The sequence below is a fragment of the Falco biarmicus genome, chromosome 1 (assembly GCF_023638135.1).
Source record: "Falco biarmicus isolate bFalBia1 chromosome 1, bFalBia1.pri, whole genome shotgun sequence".
Classification (NCBI taxonomy): domain Eukaryota; kingdom Metazoa; phylum Chordata; class Aves; order Falconiformes; family Falconidae; genus Falco; species Falco biarmicus.
Genome location: NC_079288.1, coordinates 103,376,266 through 103,401,264, shown reverse-complemented (window position 1 = coordinate 103,401,264; position 24,999 = coordinate 103,376,266). Strand labels below are relative to the sequence as shown.

The 24,999-nt window shown below is 48.4% G+C and overlaps 1 protein-coding gene across 4 annotated transcripts in view; it reads right to left on the bottom strand.

Annotated features, from left to right (window-relative positions):
* SHROOM3 (shroom family member 3) overlaps window positions 1-24,999 on the bottom strand; it is a 52,153-nt gene that overhangs the window by 15,372 nt on the left and 11,782 nt on the right. For 3 of the 4 annotated variants that reach the window (XM_056354934.1, XM_056354925.1, XM_056354939.1), the window contains exons 2-4: window positions 17,834-17,962; window positions 7,173-7,304; window positions 1,086-4,344 (exon numbers count right to left, since the gene is read on the bottom strand). In XM_056354934.1, the coding sequence (XP_056210909.1) occupies window positions 1,086-4,344; window positions 7,173-7,231 (3,318 nt within the window). In that variant the 5' untranslated portion in view covers window positions 7,232-7,304; window positions 17,834-17,962. Of the gene's footprint in view, window positions 1-1,085; window positions 4,345-7,172; window positions 7,305-17,833; window positions 17,963-23,857; window positions 23,920-24,999 lie in introns of those variants that run through there. The other variant, XM_056354949.1, reaches the window with a different exon arrangement.

The window sequence follows — 24,999 nt, the reverse complement described above, 5'->3', positions numbered from 1 at the left end:
GATGGCTCCTTCCCCCACATCTCAGTTGGGCTTGTTTCTGAGATGTTGCCCAGACCCTCCTTTATAGTACTTAGTACCACTTTGTTGCACCTAGATAATCTGTTCTGGGCTGGTAGCAAGTGCAAGAGTAGCAGATGTCCTGGATCTCAGCTGCCCTGTAAATATGTGAGACTGTCCAAACACTCAGACTATTTGCAGTGAGGAGCCTGTCCACACATTTTGGTTGTTTCCTCTCTCTCCCTGTGACGAATAGAGCCTGGCATGGAAACAGCGATGCAGCAGCAGACCCATCGCCGCTGTAAATCTGTGCAGCTCGATTAGCTGCAGTTACCTAAATAGGTCTGAACAGATTTCAGCCAGCTGAAAAGCTGATCTGGGCAGTTGTTCTTTAAGAAGTTAGCCTGTTTCTGCTATTTACCATCATCAGAGTCAGTTGAATTCCCCACTTGTGACATCAGTGCAATGTTCCCAACCACCAAGCAGGGGACATGGAAAAAGCAGCCAGGGTCTCCACAAAGTTTTCCCTGCAATGTTTCCTTCCAGGGCCGGAGGCAAAACGTAACAGTTACTTAGCCGCGCCTCTGCTGAGCATCTCCCAGCTCTGTCAGTCACAGTGGGAGCCAAGGCAATTTCAAGCACCCTTTAATCTTCTCTAATTTGCACCAGGGAAGTGGGCCAAGGCAGAACAGCAGCTACAGCTTATCACTACCTTAACGGTACACCCCACCAGAAAGGTGCTCAGCGCTTCTCAGGTGATGCTGACAGGTAAGAACAGGACACCTCAGATGGGATGTCCACAGCAGCAAGAACACACACACATCTACCAGCATATGCACTGAAATCGCTGAAATAGCCCCAGCAGTAAAAAAGCTGAACAGAAGCGGTACCCTGCCAGCAAGCATTTAAAACAGCATGTTGGTAATTTAAATGCAATAAACTGTCTCTATCTCAACATGCATTTAACCTCATTCTAACCAATGGAGTAATTGCCGTGACTGAACATCAGCCTGTCCTCCGACATCCCCCCTCATTCCCTGGTTCAGAGAGCCCTGCTGGCCTGCACACACAATCCGGCTTCCACATACCTGGTGTTTCTTATCTGCCGTGGGAGATGATCTGGAACGTACATGCACAGGGACTGTCTGATTGTCGTACCTATCAAGCAAGTCTTCTACAGACACTGATTTCCCAGATTTCCTGGCAGTGGAGGGTGTTTCGAAGACCTGCTCCTGCTTCCTGTAGCGAGGCTGGCCCTGCATGCTCAGCGGGTCTGTCTGTGTGCCTCTGGTGAGCTCCACTTTGGCTCTGTAATCCCGACACCTCTCTGGTTTTGGTCGGCTTATGACCGAGCTGTCCTGGTGCCCTGTCTTCTCATCTCCACTCATATCGAAGCAGCCCATCAGCCCAGGAGGAAGGGTAGAAGATATCCGCCCCGTCCTGGATATCCGCTCTATGGACTCCCTCCGGCGGTAAAGGTTCTGGTCCTGGAGGGAATTCATGCTGGAGGCAGATGAAAGGCTCTGGCTGTCTGGGCCACCTGCCTGTAGGTAGGAGCTGTGGGAGCGCTCCCTCAGCAGTCCAATATCTTGTGAGGATGGCCGTCTCCCTGTCTTGCGCTCGATGTAGTCGGCGAGGGCATTCTGCTGGAGTTGCTTGAGCTCCGGCTTGGAGAGGCTGGCGGTAGAAGAAGCTTTGCTGTCCCTTTCAAAGATCTTACGCCGGTCAGCCACTGTATTCTCCGGGAAGACAAAATGGATGCTTTTCTTCTGGAAGGAGAAGGGCGATGGCTCCCCATCAGAGATGCCCACTTCATTCATCTTCTCTGGCTCTGAGTAAGACCGCTTCTTCTGCTCTGCTGTCAGCCGCTTTCGGCCCCCGATGCGCAAGATGTGCTGTGTCTTGGCGTAGTCCAGAGCAGAGAGGCTGCTTTCTGTTGGTGTGATACTGTGCCTCTCCTTCGGGGTGTGGGGAGATGCTGCCATGCTCCTCGTGCCCACGTGGGCCGAGGCAGGCCTCTGGGTCATCCTCTTGTGTGCACTCCCGAACGGGGGGCTGATGCGACGGAAGGAAGTGGCCCTCAGCACCCTGGACTGAGCATCTTTAATGCTGTTCCTGTAGGCCCTGTTAAATGGTGTGTCCAGCTGCGACCCGTGGGCATCCTGGACGTTATCCTTCCAGAGGATCTCTTTCTCAGGCTCACCTCCCAGCTGGAATGTGCTTTTACTTCTCGGTAGCTGAGCCGCCTTTATTTGCACCTCATTTTCAGGACACAGGCTGTAGTATTCGCTAGGTCTTGCCTGCTTCACTGAAGCTGCCATCCGCAGCTCTACAGGGCGCCAGTCAGCCTCTTCCAGCTTCCCATTCCTGATGGAGGGGCTGGAGACCCTGCCTGGCTCACTGGGCAGCTGGCCAGGCTCGTGGAGCTTGCTCCGCATGTCCTCCAGGCTGTGCAGAGAGCACCTTGTGCTGGAGGGCTGGCTCGTCCTGCTCGGCCCGTAGTGCTGACCGAAGCTGGGAATCCCAGCACTCTGGGGCCGGTGACTGCTTTGTTCTCGCTGCTCAAACTTGCTGACCTTCTCCAGCACCGAGCAGCGGGGCTTGCTGGCATCTGGTTTGCCGTAGGGAAAGCTTTGGGCGCTGCTAGAGCTAAGCCGACTCCTCCCAAAATCAGAGGTCTTTGGCTGCTGCGGAGAAGGGGGCTCTTCACACTTTGGCTCGGCAGCATGGAATGGAGTGATGCTTGTGTCCTCCTCCTCCTGCCTCGCAAAGGCCTGTGGGTCCACATCACTCCACTGTTTGTGCTCCTGTCCCCTGTGGTCCTTCTCTTTACTGCTGCTGCTCAAGAAGGACAGTTTGGTGCTGGAATAACCCTCACCTGGTTGCATCTCTTTTAGCTCGGAGCTGCTTTGCCTCCTCGAGCTCTCTGGGATGTTCTGCAAGGAAGAGAAGCCATACTGCTTGGGCTTGCTGTGACCCCACTGGTGGTGAGCAGCAGTGTCTCTCTCATTTATCTGTGCATTGCCATTTTTGTCCTCCTGGGATTCAGCCGCCCAGTCCTCTTTGGGCTGGTAATGGGTTTTTCTCTCACTAGCATCCCTCAGCTGGGGCTGCGGAGCTTGAAAAATGTGTTTGGAGGCCTGTACAGTACTTGCGGTCTCTCGGTTGCTGTGTGCTACCTTGTAAGGGGGTAACAACTCCTCCTTTCTCGAGGTGGTCAGGCAGACTTCTGGGCCTGCCAGGCTAGGAGGTTTTTGTGGGAGAAGCTTTGCTGCAGCATCGTGCTTTCTCTCAGCTGCTGGGGGCTGGTAGAAGATGGTTGCTCTGTTTGTAGTGCTTTGGTTTCCATTCTCATCAAAGCCCAGGGGGGTGCTGCTGGTTATGGCCTTGTCGTAAGAGACTGGAAGAGGCGGAGGGTACCCACTTTCTTTGGCCAGAGCTGGATAAAGCGTCCCATTATTGCTTGCAGAAGGCTGGGGCACCTGGGCGTAGTGCGGCTCTGGGGAAGGTACTGGGTAGACACCAGTAGGCAGCAGGGGCTGCCCTGGTTGAGCTGGCTGGGAGTAGCTCTGTTTGGGCTTCATGGTGGGGCTGCTCTCCGGACTCTTCTCCACCACAGTGTGCAGATGTCCTTCTCCAAAGGGGGTTTTCAGCAGCGGCCCCTGGGGTAGGGTGCTGACAAGCTGTGGCCAGGTCCCTTTTGGCTGGGTGCGACCAGGCTTGTTCAGATCAAGGCCAGTGCATGAGCTGGGCCTCTCGTGATGTCTGATGGCTGCGTAGCTGTCGCTGCGAGTGGGAGGCAAGGGAGGTCCCTTGGGCAGCTGGCTCTTGCTGTCCAAGGAGCCCTGGCCAGGCTGTGCCCAGGATGGAGCTGCGTTGTGCCGGCTGAAGCCGTGGAGTCTGCCATGGCTGCGACCGTCCAGCGAGGCCCGGCCCTCGCAGCTTGGAAGCAAGGCGGAGGACTTCACCTCATACTCCTCGGAGATCCCTTGCTGGGCATCATAGACTGTCTTGACATACCTGATGTCAGCTTGCCTCATCCCATCTTGCAGGCCACCTCGGGACTGCATGCTGTCTGTGGAGCAGGAGTGCTCCTTGCTGAACAACGGAGCGGGATACTCAGGGATGCTGGAGTTGGTGGAGAAGGAGCTGTAGGCAGAGTCTCTCTTGCTGTGGAGGTGCGAGAGCTGGTCAATGCTGTTGCTGGATTTGGCAGGGGACAAGTGACAAGGCTGGTAGCCAGCAGAGGAGTGGTCCAAGCTCTCCATGCTGCCCCGGGAACTGTACTGATCAGGACTTCTCCTCAGGTAGCCATGCTCAAAGCCAGAGAGATCACTGGTCGAGGAGCTGGGGAAGAGCGAGAGAAGAGTAAAAACCCACTGTCAGCAGAGGAGAGGCACAACAACTTATAAAGTGAGCTCAGAAGGAAGTTGTTTAGTTTTGAGATGAAAACCCATATTTGGGCCTTGCTCCATCCCCTGTTTGCAGTCATCCCAGTTCACAAAGAGGAACTGCTTGACATTGCAACACATGGCTCTTATTTACCACAGAAGGGTGGGAGGGAAAGACAGTGCATCCCTGGAGCCAGAGAGGATCAATCCCACCCATCAAACCTATCCAAAGCACTTGGAAAGCTGAATGAGTGCTGACGCCACTGAGGAGGAGGAGAGGAGCACAAGAGGCATTCTGGGGAGGGGGGGGAATCTAATCTCTTTCTTTTTTCCCCATTTCATTTCTTTTTATGGAGATGAAGGCTATGCCCTGGCAGGCTTCCTGGACATTCAGCTGCCCCAAGGATAGTTTGTTTGCTGCGAGAAAACTAAACTGACAAGACAGAGAAGAGATGCATGTGTTTGTGTGTGGAGGCAAGTGGGGGTGCAACAACAGAAACAGATTGAGAATGCCCCAAAAAGTCTTCACAGCCACCTCCTCATGCAGCACAGCAGCTGCAGGTACACCTTGGCACCTGCTCTGAGATACATGTGTGTCAAGAGGACTCGTGGCCACCAGAGATGTGCTCAAAATGAAGGATATTCAGACATTTATCAGTGTAAAGGGAGCTCCTTGTGCTGCCCACAGTTCTTTTTACACCTCACAAGGGGATATCACAAATGTATGTGGAGTTTCCCCTGGCTAATCTCTCCTCCCAGATTCAAGCAGGTACACTGAGGATGGGGGAGCATAGCCTGAGGATTTCACTTTCCTTCCCTTTGTTCCCAGCTCCCCTCCCTTAGATACCGCTTTCTCTAGTTGCTTGTGCAACTACATGGACCGTCCTGGCAGAGCCACAGGAAAGCACCAGGAAAGGAAAGCCTGCTGTCCCACGCGAAGGGCAGCAGTGCAAGGCTCAGAGCTGGAAGCAGGACTAGAGAGGAGCCTGGGTTTGCCAGAGTGCAAGCTGCAGCCTCAGCTGGCACAAGGAGAGGCAAACTCTGTTTCTGCATGCTGTGCTCCACCCGGGTAACAAAACCAAACCTGCTCCATGCAGTGAGGGAGCTGGGGATGCACGGCAGCCCTGGGAATCAAGGAGGCAGCAGGTGTTGTGGGTAACCCCCTCCCTAACAAGTGCCTGCTGAAGAGCTTAAAGCTTGCTGGGATCGTATCCCAGCCGTGGTCACTTCCACCCTGCTGGATTCACACCCACAAGCCCAAGGGACAGACAGGGTGGAAGGAGGGTGCTACGAATGAGGAAGGGCAGAAGGAAGCCTGCCTGCAAGGGGAAAAAGCAGCAGCTCTGCAGAGAGATGCAGAGGAACACAGACACAGGCAGAAAGAGATATGGCAAATCTCAGGATAGAGCTGGTTTACTCATTTAAATGAACCACTCTATTTTAGTTTCAAATAAATATCTCCCTGGCAATGCCCAGCACAGCCCTGGCCAGCTGGCCACTAGATGTTCCCCGTGCTCCCCTTCAAGCACCCAGGAGACAGAGCCGAGCTGCCAAAGGCTCTGCCAGGAGCTGCAGCGGGGAAGCAAAGCCCCTCGGTGGAAAATGAATATGCTACAGCATCATCTGTGCTACAGGCCAGAGACAAACGTGTTTTTTTTCTGCAACCATCTCCTCACTTTTCTTAATGTTCTGTTTTCTCCCCTCTGTCGAGGCTCAGTCTCGCCTGTAGAAGAAATGTTTAAATCCCAGTGGCTATAAGGAGAGTTTACAAAACTCACATGGTGCTTATAGTTTACTATAAGGAGAGTTTACAAAACGCAGCCAAAACCAGCTGTGCCTCATATGACCTTCTTATAACAGCAGTAAGGTTACTAATTTAGCCTTTTGGGGACTGATAAACGACTGCACTAACTTCTAAGAGAAACAGCCATGCACATACAGTTATGATAAAGCTGACCCCTGCAGAAAGTGATTGCCAAACCCAGGAAATCCCTCACTGAACTTCTCACCCTGGGAGTATCACTGGTGATGCACTTCTGTCGGCTGCTCCTGAGAGCGGCTCAGTTATGCTGATGGGCACCGTTGCCCTGCTACCTACACCCTTTTCTTCCCCTCCCCCTTTTTTTTGAATAGGCTAATTTTGACTTTGGATTTCTTTTTCTTTGCTGGGGAAACAATCATACTGCATTTCTACATGGGGCCAGTGCGCAGGATGTAGAGCAGGGCTCCAGCTCCTGCATCCAGATCCGCAGAAAGCTGCATTAACATCCTGACAGTGTGAGCTCCCATCTTGGTGGGAAGGGGGATTTTTAAAGCAATTCATTTCCTAGCTGTTAGCCACTTCAGAGAGCACTTAATGGAGGAAAGCACATGTACTTTATCTGGCTAACCAAACAGGAACCGAAGCCTTCCTAACTCTAATCCTAACCCTGGCTGTCTATAAACCCGTCCAGCTGTATGGAGGCAACTGGTAACATTTTTCCACCACATGTTTTGTCCCCTTCTTTCACTCCTGTGCTCTAGATTTAGGCCCTGATCTTGTAGTCAGTACCATCAGGGTACATCCTTGGACATGCGGCAGAGCCTCCCTGAAGCCAGCATGACACTGGAAACAAGGAAGTACATAGGACTGGGGGACTAGTTTAGAGGCACGCTAGCTTGGGAGCCAGATTTCTACACCTGTGGGAGATATGTGAAAACAGGGCAAATGATGCTAAATTAAAAACGCACACTGCTTTACATCTCTGCCTTTGCGGCACAGGAACACCGCTGTATAGTGCTTACCTGGAGTGGTAGGACTGATACCAAGGGGTTCCAAGCATACCCTGAGATATTTGCATCATGCTGGGATCGGGTTGGTTCTCTGCAAGTTTGGTTGAATGCCAGGAGTGAGGACGGCCTGGAGTTTCACTCCGCCTAGGTAAAAGCAGAAGGATTTTGCACATTAGCAACAGGCCAGCTCTTCCAAGGATGATGAACGGGAAGTAACACCGACGGCCACATTTAAAATTGCTGGTGTTCACTTCTGTTTCACTGCTACATTCTTGTCTCTTCCAAGCGAATCAAGCACTAATCACACACTGTTCCTGACATATTCACACAACACACTCCCCCTCATTTTTGCAAGGCAACAGGCACAGGCAGACAAGCGGGTTATCATTGAATGCGGGGGTCTTCCCCTCTACCTCCTAGCAGAAGCCTTACCCCTCTGGGACGAGCCTGGGGGCCCATTCCCAGGGATCAATTTACAGGCTGGGCTGCATGCAGACTCCCACAGGATGCACCAAGCAGGGCGGCTGCATGTAATTCTTACGGATGGACTTTTCTCAAAAGCTTCCCTTCATTTTAAAGTGACGGCTGGCAAAGTCATTTAAAGAACCAAATACCATGAGGGGGTGGAAGCCCGCACAATGCTGTTTAGATCTCTCCTCAGCGCTGACAAAAATGCAGGAGAGATATGACAACCAAGTGCCAGCAATGTGCACCCTGCACATCTCCCAGGGCCTTGCAGGCTGCCAGCTGTCCCCCCTGTGAGCTTGGGTGCGGTAGCCCCAGCACAGCACGGCTGCCCTTCGGCTGCTTCAGTCACCTACGCTAAGACCTGCCTCCATCAGCTTTTGGGAGAAAAAAAACAAACGACAACCTTATTTAAAGCACATAACGGTGCAATGGAAAGTCAAAGCAGGAGATTAGCAATCAAGTACCCTCAACATGCCACATCCTCCCCCTGCTTTCCATGGGGGATCTCTCCCCCTGCTGTAGTACTCATCTCCACAGTTTCTAACTCTTCCTGTGAGAATGAGGAGCAGCACCGGACCTGTGTACCACTGAAGTCCCAAATAAGACAGCCTGCGGGACAACCTTGACTACCTATAAAGCATAAATGCAAGAGAAGGATATGACACGTCTTTAAAAGTGTTTGTCTCACTGAAAATCTCACAGTACAGCGTGTCCTGAATGAGTAAGTAAATAGATAAAAATGCCCTATGCAGATGTAAACCAGACACCGAAAGAGGACTCTCCTAGGACGGCCTAAGATTGTGAAAAGAAATGATACAGAGAAATGTACAACGCAAAAAAAGATTGCTAGGGTCAGATCCTCTACTAGCACAAGTTAACATTGGCAACAGCCAACGTTCCACGACATGGAAAAGCATATGCAGAAAATGAGAGGTAGAGCCATTTCACCAGTAGTTTTTCCATTTAGATTGCAGAAGCACAGGTCATTCTCTCATCATCAGCTAAAAGAAGAAAGAAAAGGGGTATTCTTTCCTTTTAGCATTTGTTGTGACAGAATTGTCTTAAGGAAAGCTGAACTGGAGGTTTACAGAGGGTGAGCTGAATTGAGCACTGCTTTACCATTACATGTGTAGGTGCGTTTAAAACAGCGCGCTTTTGTTAAGCTCCTTGCCTAGAGAAACAAGGAGGCTAAACACTGCCGGATGGGAAGTTGACAGAACTGTTTCTTAAGAATAACCCGCTTTCTTGCCTTCTCTGTTGCAGAGATTTAAAAATTCTCTTTGTACTACCAAGTAGTATGAGCCTCCAGTATTATCTTTTTTTGCTTGGGAAAGCACGCTGAATGACACAAGCAAAGCACGTTACCCCTTGATTTGACCAGTAAGAAGCTGCAAGGGAGCTGCATAGCCCATCTTCTGAGCCACAGGTATTTAAAACCCTTTTGGTGGATATCCTTGTAATAATACAACACATGGACAGCAAAGCTGTGAATTTAAGTCAGAAGACATGCCATACCAGCTCAGTGAGGGATAACCTTGCATTGTTTCCACACCTACCTGATCCTGGAAATGTGGATTAAGGGTAACTGAATCTTAGCCAAGCTTAAGCCAAGAGAGGAAGCGCTGCAGTACACATGATCTCCAGCTCATGTTGCAGACTCACACAGGTGATCTCCAAGGAGGTGGCAAGATGGAAGTACAGAGGGTCTCTGTGCACACGTGCACCAAAAGGCAGAGAACAGGGGGCCCAATCCAGTCTCCACTGAATCAGTTGAAAGATTCCTTGAAACAGCGCTCTGAGGCTGTAAAGAAAGGCACAGCCAGTGCTGCCGGTGCCTGTGTGTGGGCATTCAGGGAACACCAAGAAGTTCCTACCTTCAGCCTTCTGTAACACCTGAAAATAGCACCTTGCTTCACCCTACTTCCTTAAGCTTATTTTATAATTATTATTGCCTAATTAGGGAAAAGGACTGGAACTGCAGTGCAATATGACAGCGAGCACCAGAGCATTTAAAGGAGAACAGCTCCCGTTACAGATGGAGAGGGAGCTGAACACAGTTATTCTGCCCATCTTGCAACAGCTTTTGGTTACACTTGCTTTACAGCAGAGCATAACTTTCAGGAAGCAATAAGAACCGGCGCAAGATTAAACTGTTTTTGGGAAGTGGGGCAGAACTGCTTTTGTAAAGTCCACAATGTCAGGACCTGAATTATCTCAGACAGATTGGCTAAGTGATAAAACTTGCAAATGCAGCAGCTAATTCTGACTTGAGTGAAGACAAATAAATTATTAGATCTATAACTGGTATAAATTTGGTGTAGCTCAGTTGTGTTTAGCAAAACTAGGACCAAGAGCTGACACTTTGCTCTAGGAGGTTGTAGGATTTAAAAATGTAATAACAACAACAACAAAACAACCTCATCACCTTATCCCTATACTAGTTCCTCAAGGACTGCACCTGTACCGTACTTGTGAAAGCATCTGCACAATCTTATTATTAAAAAACTCTCCACTTCAGATAACAGAGAAAGTGATCCCTCTGTTGTAAATGCCAAGGCTGGAAAAGAGACTCCTGGTTCCTCGTGGACACCTCCAGTGATCAGATAACCTGGGCATCCAGGTCAGGTTGGCATCATGACAAGTGCCTTGGGGCGAAGATACCTGGAGAAGTCAGTGGACCTTGATGCAATACTGGCATTTAAATAGGCTCCATGGCAGCTGTAACACTGATTACGTACCAGATACTGCCAAATTCACACTGTAAACTGGAAAACCAAAAGGAAAAGAATAGTCTTTAATCTTGTCCAGCTGCTGTTATCTGGGTGCGCCTTGTTGGCATACTAGTCACAGCATTTTCAGACAAAAATGTGACTGGCCATTAGCAGCCTCCTCTAATGCAGTCTGGCAAAGGCTTGATGCAGTCTGGGCTGCAAGTACCATACTAACATTTCTGAGGCTCTCTACCATTTAGATCTGTAGTTCTCCGTTATTAGGAAGAGGTGAGTGCGTTCTCTGTAATCCTGTAGATTATTTTTGTGGATTGTATGCAAAACAGTAATGGAACTTTATAAAGATATCTTTATAACTATCTCTATAACTCTATACTCTACAAATGAATCAGCATCTATAGAAGAGCCATCTGAAGCTATATTCACAGTGTAACTGAAAGGTTGATTTATCTTTTTTCCAAGGTTACAATCTCAAACTATCCAGAACAATGTATTCATTCTTATTTCCAATCTTTACATACTGTTCCTCACCGATGCCAGAGTATATGTAGAACCTGAGCGCTCTGCAATTCAAATGTACTCCAGCCCAGTGTCCTCCAAGAGCTCACAGGACCATCTCTAACCAAAGCAAACAACCTACGTTCTTCAAATTGCCATTTTCATTTTTTCTGTTTGCCTAGAAAAGTTTTACTTTCCCTAAAGCTCCAAGTAGAGCACTTCCCCCCCCCCCACCCCTCAGGGGGAGAGAAAAGAGGGAAAGAAAAAGATGTTCAAAAAATCCCTGCAGATTACTCTGTGCCAGCTTTCTGACAGCAGCTTCCAGGTTGCCAGCAGCCAGCAGCTCACTTTGGCTGACGCCGAGGAGCACAGCAATACAGCAATACCAAGTGCTGCTGCCGTAACAAGAACTGCAAGTGGGACTGTCATTATACCCAGTTTATGGGACCGGTTTCTGTGTTGGGATGAGGAGTGGGAAGGAAGCAGTTCCCTCCCCTCACATGCCATATCCTGGTCTTTCACAGAGCAGGATCCTGGGGCACATCATGGGACATACTTGCTGTGCAGATTAGACCTAGTGGGAGAGTATCAAAGCAAGCTGATGAAGCTAGAAGAGAAGGATTTCACAAGGAAAGCACCTTCTCTTAGGAAACAGGCTGGATTTTATCCTTGCAGACAGTAACAGGATGTAACTCAGCCTTTTAGAAAGCTCATGAGTGAAAGCCAGGGAGGGGATGTTGTGGTTGATCAATTAGCAACTAGAGTCATCAGTGCCCCGCTAAACTGATCTATCCCTACTGCAACACGCCCACAGAGCTTGCAGGGAGTTAAGTTTTCATGTCTCACATCTGTCAAACACATCACCCAAGATGGCTGAATAGAGACCATTTGTGAACAATTCTTCTTCTACCACTGACCTCGCGCTCATTTTTTCTCTGTCCCAGCAAGCTTCAAAATCCTCCTTAGCTGAGATGGGGAACTCTGAAGGTAAAGGCAGCAAAACCTTTCAAGAAGAGCATCTCTCCCCAAGGTGCAGAATCCACCTGCAGATGCAGGCAGGAGCAGTGGTCACTGGGACACATTCCCTGTGACCTGCAGGGATGGTTTTGACTAGCTGCTGGTGTTAATGAGCCAAAGAAAAATGGGAAGAGATAGAGAAGAGAACTAAGGCCAAGAGGGTCGCTCTGTGCTATTGCAGGCAAACACAGTCCCTGTGGATGTGCTCTTCCCAAGCAGCCATGTGGCCCAGGTGTGGGAGGTTGCTGGAGCTGGAAGGGATAGCCATAGCTTGGCCTGTTCATCTGGGAGGTGGGAAGGGACAAGGGCTGTGCAGCAGAGATCCTCCTCCTGTAGGAGAGAAGAAAGTTTCGAACACAAAATGCAAAGCTTGTGCCTCTCAGATCCCATCCCAGGCACTGAGACACAAAAGAGAAAGCCAGGAAGGCAGCTGCCCATCCTTACCACGTCACCCTCGCAGGGGTTAAGATTCAGGCTAGTGATATTTCTAAACTAACAAAAAGTATCTGGCAGAGGTAGCATGTCCTGAGCCATACGCCACTGCAGGGTGCAGTATGCTCTTTCTATATGGAGAGATCATGATCACAGCAATTCATGTGCACCCTCCCAGGGCAACTGTGTACCGGCATCGACAGAAAGCATAACCTGCAATCTGAATTTTCACTGGTATGGTCCTGTCTGTAAGATGGTCACATCTAAAAGGAGTGCTAGCAGAACGAGGACACATTCTGCAGACATCCTAAGGCACTGCTGCAGTCCCTATGCCTAGCTATTAAGCAGGAGATGAAGGAAAAACTAAAGCACTCAGAAGCCTATTAGGATTTTGACAGAGCGAGGCCACAATCTACTCAAAGCAACGTCGCTCTTAATTAAGGTTCAGTCATGGTTCTAAAAATAAGCATAACAGATGAGGCCAAGTCGGACCATAATGGCATCAGCTTGATGTGTCTTTCACTGAATCTGTCTTTTTAGGCTCACAGAGCCCTTCTGGTAAATTCTAGGGCAGGAGAGGTCCAGAGTGAGCTCTGTCCCTTCGCAATTTTGAGTAAAAAGAAGGAGGACTCCTGAGAAAGACGTGAAGTATATGAACTGATATTTTATGTCATGGATCTTGGGCAAGAGTGTCTGCTCACCTACAAAGGAAACAGAGTCACACCCCGCACCCCTCTTGACACTCAGGTTAAAACCTTCCCTAAGTAAAAATCACACTGAAAAAACCCTCACTTCAAAACACTTAGGTGAAATGTGTGAATATTCTCACAACCCTCTTTTCTACAATATGTTCATCTTCACAACTTCTAAAGAGCAACTCCCCACCCAGAGAATCTCTTCAGAGTATCTCACAGTTTTTTAACAGTCTCAGTCTTAAATCAAAACAATAAAAGGAAACACCGTAAGACAAACACCCCAGCTGAGTTCAGGGCTCTCCCCCAGGCCAGTCTGGCCTCAGTTCTCCCTCCAGCCCCTCTCCCAGTGGCACAGGGAGATGTTGTGTCTGTATGTTGTTTCCAGTTGACATGTTGGATGCTATTTGGTTTTTCCCTTTGATGAGCATCACTTGGGATGTCTGGGTTGCATCAGACCAGGCCCCAAGTACCATGTCAGAACTGGGAGGCAGGTATTGAGCTCCCTAAAGTCTCTCTGGGCTGAGGAAGCAGAGAATAAGAGGTTTCTGTTCAGATTTCCTACCACTACCATCACCGACTCTTTGGGGAAAACTCCCTACCACACCACTGGAAAGAAAAGCCCTGTGTGAAAGCAGAGATGACAGCCACGTATGTGGATGTACATACAGATTTTTTTCTACCATTCTTCTCAACTCCACCTGCAGGAAATAGCCTGTCCCTCTTCTCCCTCTGGCAGCAAAAGTAGGCAGAGGAAAACAGCGCAGAAAGATTATTCTGTGGATAGGAATGACCAAGGGCACAACAATGGCCATCATGCTGCCTCTAGTAAGGGACAAGGTGCGGACGACTGAGGATACATGAAAGCGTCCAGTGCTGCAGAAAAATTTGCCAGTTTGTAGAGGACCAGAGATGGCTTTTCTTGAAAGAAACTTTCCACCCCAGGCTGCAGAAGGAAGCGCTGGGATTGCTTGGAGGTGATGGCAGCTGTGAGCAACGGTCACTCCTTAGTTGAACTTAGGAACAGTCAAACACTGTAATTAATGATTATTGGTCTTGCACGTCACACCTCTGTGTTATCACAATTCTTTGGTAACCCCCAGGCTGTCTTATCTAAGAAAGGGGAATTTATCCATTTTCTAGAAAAGGAAACAAAGGCCCTGAGAGGTGAAGTGACTTACAGGGAATCACCCACCGGGCCTACCGCTACTGCTACGCACCGGGCCCTGCGCTGCTGCCTCGCCTTCCCTCTGCCCCAGCATATGTCTGACAGGCAATATTTAGATTGAGGACTTCGCCCTACACAAAGAAAGGGTCCCACTGCCATTCCCTGACACCAACCAAACAACAGGCTTGAACAGGAATGGTGCAGCTTTGGTTGTTGTGTGAGAGGGGATGTATACAAGCTTCATTCTTGTTGATTACTGGATTCAAGGACTTTGTCTTACTGGGATCTTCTGACAGCTTTCTTTTTTAAAGAAAGCATTACCAATTGACATCATAAGTATGATTTAAATTACAAAATAAAGAGCATTTCAGATCTCTATTTTGAGAAGGTACTTGCCACCAGGATAGCCCATCTGCACCGTTCACACAGGACTCCAGTTTAGACACGTGGAAGCCAAGACAGCCTCCTACCTGGTACTTAGAGCAAGTGTAAGCTAGAATGAGGAGCTGGTGAGCACTGGATTAAAGATCCTCTGCCACTTTCCTCTTCCTGCTACAATTTTACTCCGTTTTCTTTGCTGGAAGAAGAGGAAGAAAGAACAGATGTGGAAAAGAGAGCTGAATGACTTAGAGTCTTTGAGAGGAACCCTATTATTTCCTGTCTTCTCCAGGCATTCCCATCATCTCTCAGAGCACAAGCAGAAAATCTCAGCCGCCAGACCCTGCAGCAACTTTCCCTGCCTGCAGCTTTGCAGAAGTCAGAAAGCTGCATTGATTTATCCATATTGATGAATTGGCCCAACAGGCTTAATTCAAATAATTTTTCCTCATTCTTCCCCAGTCAGTAAATTAGTTAAAAAGACAGAAAACCAAGCATAGCTTAGATTCTTTCGCACCCTGATATCAAACACACAGCAACTTGCAACAGGAGAGACTTAGAAACAATGGAAGGAATGTGTTTTCCTAGTCTCGTTCAGTGCTTAGGAGGAACTCTGTGGCTGGCAGCAGAAATGCTGCCCTGTGAGCCTGATTATCCAAATGTAACGTGGACAATGAGTCACGGCAGGTAACCAAGGGGATTTTCAGGGTAAGCGTCTCAGACAGTAGCTGGGTTCTCCTCTGAGTTACAGGGCTACAAATCACAGGCAATGCCAATAAATTCAACACCAAAGTGCTAACATAGAAATGATAAATGGCAAAGAAGAAGAAGGTCCTTTAGGTGTGTGCACTGAATAAATGTACGTATCTGCATACATTTGTGTGTGTGTATGTGTATGTGTCTGTTCACAACAGACTGCTTGCAAGAAAAAAAAAAGACAAAGAGTACCAAGGGGAGTTTAAACTTTTAGCTAGTCAGGTGAACTGGTGATTTAGTCCTAGCTGGGAATTCACCTTCCCACTGTTCCCGCAGGGAGTGGGTGGGATAGCTGGCCACTGGGACTTACACCAGTGGGGTGAGCGAAATAGCAGATCTGTAGTGATCTAACACAGTTCAAGCCACAGAACAGCTAACAGACTTGTCCCTGAGGGAGACCCCAGGGAAAATTTTAATCACTTTGATACTACACATTTTTTTGGTGAAAGACACCCCTGCATTTGGATTTCTAGATGTAATTCTTCCCTCCTTCTCATCTCAGATTGCACTTTACCGATCGATCGGTAGAGCTGCAGTAATGTGGCTGCGCTGGCTGCAACACCACACTGGCCTTGTTTACTTTGCACATCGGAGGAAATGAGGCAAGCCTCAGTGAGCAATTGTTGAGTGTGCAGTCTGGAGGGTGAACTGCAGACAGGTGCTGTGCTGCTCCTTTCCATAGATGCTCAACTGCAACATCCGAGAAACCAGTCCTGAGCTCTGGATTTCCCCTTTGACTAAGGACATTAATTAATCACCCAAAATTTCCAAAACCGCTCAGGACTGCTGACAGCCTGTCATCTTCATCGCCCAGGGTAGAGTCTGCAGAAAGCAAATATGCAGGGGAATTGCATCCGGTGTTAGGACCAAAGCAAAGGTCGCTGAATCTGAAATACCCTCCCACACTCAAATTCTTATACATTAAAGCAACTTCCTGTTTGTAACCAAAGCTTCAGCCTGAGTTACACCAAGGTATGCAGACACAGCCTCCAACACTGCCGGAAAAGTAAAGCAAGACATTGGCTCTGTATCCAAAGACAAATCAATCGAAGTGAAATGATAAACTTTGGCTCTTCTGCGAAGATCTGCTACCAGATCGACAGGCAAGCAAGATTTACAGAGGGCATTTGCTGAATAACTCATTGCTATAGGGAGGTGGTAGGTCTATGGGGGCTCCTTTCCCAAGTTTGTTGTGGGTCACATATCTCAGGAACTGCAGAATCCCACACCCCAGTCAGAGATAAATCTCTCCCTGGTAAAACTAGCTTGAGGAGAGCTTTTTCAGCCTCTAAAGTCTGCTCTATCTGAGAGAGATAGAACTTACGGTGCAAATCCTCATCTTGAGGAAAGCAAAACAAATGTGGTGAGGTTATACACACAAACACCGCTGGATGAGCTGAGACTTTCCTCCTTCTTTTGCAGCCACCCAAGCTGTGCAGGGCCAGCATCCATAACTGTTTGCAGTGGCTAAAAGCTGGAGCAACTTCACTAAGGTCAATGAGTTTGCTCCAAAGTGCATCCTTGCTGATAAGATCAGAACGTGACTTCACATGTGGCATTCCCTTCTCAGCTTCTCACTAACAGGCACTGGGCCACATTTCCTCCAGCTATAGGAAATCGGCGTAGCTTCTTGACTTTGAGTAAGTCAAGGTCTGGCCTGAACGCAATGTTGCCAATAAAAGTCACTGCTTTGACTTCACAGTGCAAATCTCAGGAGACTGAGACACAAAAATCTATGAGGTCATCCAGACTACCATCTGACTGACATAAGAGGCTCTTTGATGCCAGCAAAAGCTTTGCCTGAGTAAATGCTGTAGCGTTTGGTCCTAAACTGCATGGATAAAGGAAGGAAACCAGGCTCTGCCACAACACTGGCTGATCCAGAGCAACTCAGGAAACTCACTTCTGAAGACATTTAATCATTTTAAAATGCAGCTAGGCACTCAGGAGTCTTGTCATGAATGCTAAACTGCCACTGAAACTCACAGACTCGGAAGAAGCCAGGTGGTTTTGGAAAGCCAGGCCCTTAAAGCTGGGGAGCCACGGCAGGCTTACACCACTTTTGTGGAGATAAGTATCTCCAGCATAAATATGGTTCAGCATCTCTGATGACCTTTACCACCATTAACAGAACTGTTTGAGGAGAAAGGAAACATCTTCCAGCACTCCTCAGTGAATCACTCTCAGGCATACTGGCAGCCAAAGCAGTAATGATTTTACACCCAGCCCTGTGTAGATGTTACTGACATCCAGCAATGGTGATGCTTGACTCAAGGCCCAAAAGGTGAATTCATTTCCCTGCTGCTGTGCTGAGGGCAAGGAAGCCTTGGGAGAAGGTGGGCTTGAGTTTAAGAAACCGTTCTGAACCTCTTCCACTGCCTAATGCTGCAGATGTTGGGGATTTGCTCTGCTTCACTCCAGCATTACTGCTGCCCTCACTCCCGCAGAGGGAAGTGGAGTTTGCCAGCTGCTCTCCAAGAACAGCATCCACAAAACACACACACCAGATAGGGACACAGACACATGCATCCTCACCTGGTCTTCAGCCGTAACTTAACTCCTCCCGACCACGTGGTTTTGCTGGGCTGAAAGTCAGTGGTCACACAGTCCGGACTGAGTGGGTTGGGAGACAGGTCAGTGCATCCCTTTGCTGCATGTGTGTCCCTGTCAAAAGAAACCAAGGCCATGTACACATCGACACACAAAAAGCTGAGCCCTTGTATCCTACATGCTATAAGGATTTTAGGGAAGAAGGCAATACACAGACCCAGGGGGCAAGGCAGGTGTATCAGTCTAGTTTTTAAAAAATGCAAAGAAAATATCACAGAAAGCCACGTGTATCCCTTTTGTTCTCTATGTCATTGCCCAGGCAGGCTACAAGAGTGAAATTTTGCTCTCCTTTATACCTAGGCAGTACTCAGCCCCTGTGAGTGCCCCTCACAACCATTTTGGAGAAGCTGCACAATACCACGGCACTGCTTCTCGGTACGTGGTACAAAACTCATTACCCTACATCTGCATTTTGGGACTCTAAATCCCCAAGTGTGGAGTTCAGGGGTTCCACTGTGGGATATGCCCTTTCCACACTTAACCACCTTATGAAAGCTCAGGGAACACTGAACACCCAAGACAAAAGCCAAGAGAAAGGTCCACACAGTGACAGCAAGAAAAAAAAGCCTCTCCCTGCCTCTACTGATATTTCCACAAAGTTAGCAAACAAATATTTACCCTGCTTCATCACACGCGTGCAGAAGTCACACAAACATCGCATAACCACCACTTCAGCTCCTTCCTTCCCCCAGGCACGGGAGAGCCTGAAACGATCCAGTATTCCCACTCGCTCCCATTTTTAGCACTGAAACGCAGGAGAGATTGGAAATTTCTGCTTGCTCAAGGAACCCCCACGCTGAATAAAAGTGCGCCTGAAAGGACCCCCTCCATGCGTTCCTTGGCTGCCGCAGGCCCTGGTGGCCCGAGGTCCGCTGTAATTGCCTCTTGTTGTGTGCTTAGCGGGCTGCAGGCTGAGCGCACATGCCGGCATCTGGGGCTTTGGATAGCTGAGATGGCTTGGATGCCATTCCGGTGAGAGGCCAGCCGTCTTTGTGTCCGGCTTGGTCCTCCCCCACGCTCCCTCCCCAAGCCCCCACGTGCCAGGCAGGAATGTTAAGCCTCACATTGCAGATGAGATATACCAGGGAAGCGCAGCAGCACTTTCACCCAGATTAGGGGAAGTGACTGATCTGGAACGGCCTTTTTGCTCGCTCTGCTTATCATCACCCAAATTTTACCCCAACTCCTGCCTTAGCTGCCTTTTCTTTCCGCGTGCCAAATCCCATTCCGCTTTGTCTCTGCCACCCCTCTCCTCTGAGATGATGTCAAGCCTCTCATCAAACAGAAAGATTCCCCTCCCTGCCCTCGGACCAGCCTTGCTATACACCAGGAGCACAACCCCCTTTACTGCAGCCCTCTGAAGCACCAGTACCGTTAACTGCTTCAGTGCTCTTTGCTTACCAAGTTTACCATGAAAAATTACTAATTTTTAGAGATTTCACTGCAAGATAGCAAAAGGACAGAAGGCCTGCTACAGATGAGGGCTTAAAGGCCTGTACCTAAACAATATTTATATATATACAAATAGGTATACAATTTTGTAAGCAAAACATACTCAGCCGTAGTGTTTAGAGGACAAAGTCCTCTGTTTAAGGCTTTGTATGGACACACTGGAGAGATGGTCCCAGCCACAAAGAACTGCGCTTCTGCCCTGCAGCACTGCCCCTGAGACTCTGTGGCAAGGGGCCCCACGAAGCCCCTGGGAGCATTTACGCACAGCTGAAATTGGTGGCAAGGCTGCCGTGTGTCATGCTGAAGCCTGATGAGGTGTCTCACTGACAGCACTGTGGCAGGATCCCATTAGAGGAGAAAGGATCTCAGCAGAGGCACTTGTCTTAACTCTGGGGCAAGTCCTGACCTCCCTATCAGGCCTCATTTCCCACACAGGGAACTACCATCCCTCACCTCCCTGGTTTGCTAATGGGGCTGTGAAGGGATGATACAGTTTACCCGAGGATCCTTCACAGGCAGTACCATGTTGGGGTGATGCTACCTTAGTTTAAGGGGGACAGCAGGCACTTGGCTGTGACCATACCTCATGGATTCGGGGTAACCCTTGCACGCGTCAGAACTGGTCGGTCACTACCAGGGGCTGGCCATATCTGCAGAAGCGCCGAAGCCTGTGGCTCCTGCTGATCTTGAGAGGCAATGTAGGTGCTGAGCCTTTCAGAAACAGCATGTGGATGTCCCCCAAAGGGCTGCCAACTGCCACGGTGTATAACCCTCATCACAACTCCAAAACAGCAAGTCAAGGTGATTTCTTTGAGACAATTCTCAGAGTGCTGTTTCAACCTGTTTGAAAGCAAATACTGACACAGGAGAAGATCTTTGCCACGTTCACAGGAGACACCTCACACAAGCAATGAAATTTTCCTACCACAACTCTGGCAGGGCTCAGTCTTCTTTCCTGTTTCCTAAAGAGTGGACTTTGGCTCTCCCAGGCTACACAACAGCTGTACTCCTGCAGTAAGTAAAGCTGCTCCTGTCTCCTCTCTGGTCAGCTACCTCCGAAGTAGCCAGTAACAATCTTTAGGACTAGGAAACTGCCTCTGTGCCAAATACATTAAAAAGAGTTTTCAGCAGCCTGAGAAACTGATATAAATAAGTGCCTACAGCTTCTCAGTCACCACAGCCTAGTGATCTTTCAGCGCTTAGGGTCCTTTTTCTTTCTTTTTTTTTTAAAAAAAAGCTTTCAAAACATGTGAAGAAAGCAAGAGACAACACAGACCCCAAACTCTGCTGTGAGCAAAGCTTTCCAAGTAAGTCACTTCCAGGCATTCCCATATGGATCCACACAGATCTGACCCTCACAATCAGCAGCTACCAGCAGCAGGAGGGTAAGCAGCTTGGGTGTTCCCCCTCGCCCAGTGAGAAACCTGTGCTTGCCAGCATGCATTACTTTGGGGTTTACCTCACAGAGACAAAAAAACGTTAATTAGTGTCTGCATGGGCTCTGGGGTTGTTGTTTGAGGGTAAGAAGGAAATGCAATGGAGTTTTTCCCAAGCCTCTTAAAAAACTATAATTACTGAGCTCTGTGTGGAGCATCGGGCTCAATAAGACATTGAAAACTAATCAGCCAGTCTATAAATAACAGCACTAATCAAGCCCTGTGGGGAACACAAGAGATGAGGATCCTTCCACCAGTGAAGTACACACACGTCAGGGATGGAGCACAGCAGCTCTGCAGCAACGGCCACCACCGGGTGCTTTGCCAGAGAAAATGATACCCATGCGGGGCTGCTGCCAGCCAAAGCCCAGCTGGCTGAGCATGGAAAACACATGAGGCCAGCATCAGGGCTGCACCTGCAGAGGTGGGGACCTTCCCCAAACAGGACTCACAAACCCAGGACCATTCCTCCCCTTGCAGCTTTCTGCCTCACACTCAGCCAAGTGACCTGACTACGTATTCCGTAAGATTTTTCTAAGACATTTCTAAAGCATTTTCTAAGGCACCTCAGTCTAATGATCAAGAGTGTGCTGATGTCTATAAAGATACTTCTCCAACCGTAACACGGGAACAGCCACCCTAGGGCAAAGACATTGAGGGCCTACCTTGCATCTTGACTGTCACCACTCACATCTTCTCCTTAGAGCGACCGTTCTCCTAAAGCTCCAGCTGCCCCCAGCACCGCACGGCGTGATGGCTCTGCAACAGCACCCAGCCTGCTGGGATGCTCTGTAAGGTCGGGGCTGCGTTTTACTTCAGGATGTTGCAAAGTGCCTTACAATTGCACAGCTAACAAGGAGTGGCCTGCAGTTGGTCTTTTTGTTACCATGTTGTTTCTGAAGCTCCAAGTGGGAGACAGGAAACCTAGCACAGTCTATTTAAAACTCCTTTACCTCCCACCTGAGGCAGGCAGCTGCCTCTGAAATCTTTTCTGCAAAGTTCATGTTAAATTATGAATTGTTATTTATACTTGCTGCTTCCATCGCGCCTTTGGTATTTAATACCACACATGTTAATGAGTAGCCATACAAAGACACTCTGCTCAGCTTTTCCATCGTCTAAAAATATGGCCTGTTAGGATTTTTTTCCTGATGCTTGCTTGACAAACAGCGAAATAATACAGTACGACAGATTTAAGCCTTTTTTGAAGAAAAGCCTGCTCCTCGGAAGTTTCATTGCCCCACAGCTTGGTTGCCCCTGCCTCGTGCAGGGAGCACCAGCCGCCAGAAGCAAAAGGCAGTGGCCTCTTGGCCCTGCAGCACTCCCTCCTCCGCGCGTTCAGCTCTGCCTTTTCTGAAGCAGGCATCTGCAAAAGAGTTCCCTATTTTTTTACCACCCTTTTCACAGCTCTTCAAGAAAACATGGGTGGCCTTATATGAATCAACTCCCTACAAGACTGGTTTGCCTGTTGCTACTATCCAATGTCTCATGTCCATCCCAAGCCGCCACAATCCCTGAAGAACTCACTCGCTGCTTTAGGGAGATCCTCTGCTTCTGACCATAGATGACTCTGACCTCCTCTGGCTGCTTTATCTGCCTCCTCCACTGACCTCCTGTTACCTGCATACTTGAACCATTTCATATTGTTTATCTTAACCTTTTGGGCTCTTGGCTCTTCTTTTTCACTTTCTTCAGTCTTTCTTATCCTTATTTATAATCTTCACATTCCAGTACAGATTGGTTTCCTAAATCAAGCCTAGACAGTAAGTGGGGGTGCTTGCCTCTGCTCAGCAAATCCCCCAACAATTACATCCGAACCACCTGATGAATTTCAGCCAGGGTCTGCACAGATATTATTCTCAATGAATTAACCTCCATGTTTCATAAAAATAGTTCCCCGAATACTGGAAGTAGCATAAATCATTGCTCTCATTGAGGCAATGCTGCGGTGTGAACTCAGCTGCCTGGCTACAATTCCGAAAAAGGACACAGAGTATACACAGAGAAGCCACACAAAATCAGACTTCTTAAGCTTTGTCTGCTCGTAGCATTTGTTTTCCAGCACATCAGCATTACACTTCTGCCTGCACTACTATCCTGTACTCTGCTTTTCTGCTTGGCTGTCTGTAGTTCTAGGTATGAGTCCAGGACATGGCTAAGATCATCCATAAACAGCACTTGGAACTATGTTTAAAAATTATTAAAGTAATTTTTTTAATTTTTCAAAATGCATATTTTCCTAATGGTTCCACCTCTTGGAGTCACGATTACTTATTTTAAACTAACGCCAGGTGTGCTGCCACAGAAACAGAAGACCTAAGTCCCAGAGGATCAAACTGCCAAATATTAATAGGTTTAGTAATTTTTAATGTCTCATTACTTATAAGCCCACTGTTATTCCTAGAAGAGAGGATGGAGCTTAAGTTCTGATTTTTAAATCATTTAGGATCGACAGGAGTGTTTAGAACCACTATCAGAATAAAAGCATTCCTAGAAAAATAACTGCTTACAAACTGACACTTCTGAAATCGAGATTAAAGCAAGGAATCCGTCTTCAAAGTTCTGCAGAGGTCTGTAGGCATTTTCTGGGTTTTTTTCCCTTTGTCATAAATCAGAACATAAAAGGCAACCCTCCACTACAGAAACACCAAAAGCATAGCACAGACCCAAAAATAAGGAGAAACTGCAACAGAGAAGAACTTGGTTCCGCAACCTGGCAAGGTGGGAGATGATGGAGTTAAAGCTGCTGTTTTATCCTCATAGCACCCCGGTTACACAATATCACAGGGCATCCCGAGATCCACCCCCCTCAGCCAAGTGACAGAAGGAGAGTTTAGAAGCTTCACCTCTGGCTATCCTCACCCTGCAGGCTACAGGCAAGCCCTCAGCAGCTGATGAGCTGGAATTATGTCTCCTTGTGAATGAAAACTCTGCCTCCGCAACAGTCCCCCCTCCCCCGGCAAACAGCAAGCCTCCCTGCCTTCTCCACGCTGTTAGGAGAGGGCTCCCCTGGGCAGGGTTGCAGAAGGGGAGCGAGATCACGCTCATCCTGGGCACCGACCTTGCACTTGCCAGTGGGCATGCTGCTTTGGAGATCCTCCCGCTCCGCTTGAAGTGAAAAGACAGGATAGCTTACGTATTTCTTATTTTGTTACCTCCTGTGACTGGTCCAGAAATAGCCTGTAATCCACATATCTGTCATGCTCACAGAATCTCCTTTAGCTGAAGTGGAAGTGCCCTGTGTGTCAGAGCACAAAGACCCAGATCCTCTCCTGACGAGAGCACTCATGGGTCATAGCTGGTAGCGGCAAGGTCTGCACAGGTTTGTTAAGTCTGTGCTCACGGGACCCCAAACGCAGACAAAGAGCCAGGACCACCTGGAAATACATGGACAAACCAATCTTTTCATCAGAAAAGTTATCATAAATTGAACTGAAACTTCTCATTGGAGATCATGCAGTTTGGACTAAAGCTTTTCCTGGGAAAAAGTCTCTCAGTTCCTGGGTAAAATCACTAGCCTGCCACTTAGGACACTCACTCACCTGAGATGGGGAAGAGCCAGGTTCAAGTCCACAGTCTAATAAGGCGGAAAAGGAATTCAAGACTGTTTTGTGGACACCTCAAAATGCAACAGGCTCCAACTGTAAAACCCCCTGGAAGGACTTTTTCATCCAACGCAGAGCAAGACAGGTTTTGAAATCTCAGTAAGGTTCCCTGAGCACACAAATTTTGGGACTGAATTAGGCATTCCTCCCAGAGTTCTGCAGCAACATCCCAGTCTCAAGTATAAACAATAGTATCTACATCTTGGATTCAGATAGGTCAGTAAAGCTTAGGGGAAAAATCCCACAATCACAACCCAAACCCACTCAGAGTGCTGCTGACTGCCACTTCTAAGAAACAGGACTATTTAATACTCATTGTTTGGCAGGGCTCAGGCACATCCAGGCTGATATCTGTTAAGGCAGGATTACTGGAGCTGATCTTTGTGTCATAAGCCAATCACCAAATGAGAAAAGAAGAAATTTTCCAGGAACAGTGCAGAGGTGGCTTGTGCTTTTCTAAACGCACAGGCCATTGTTTGCAGGCAAATTAAAAGGCTAAGAAATCATGGAGCTGTCTTGGGATGGCAAATTTTAGATACATGTCACATTCGAGCACCCACAACTTTGAATCTCATGGCTCCTATGTGAAGCACATGGT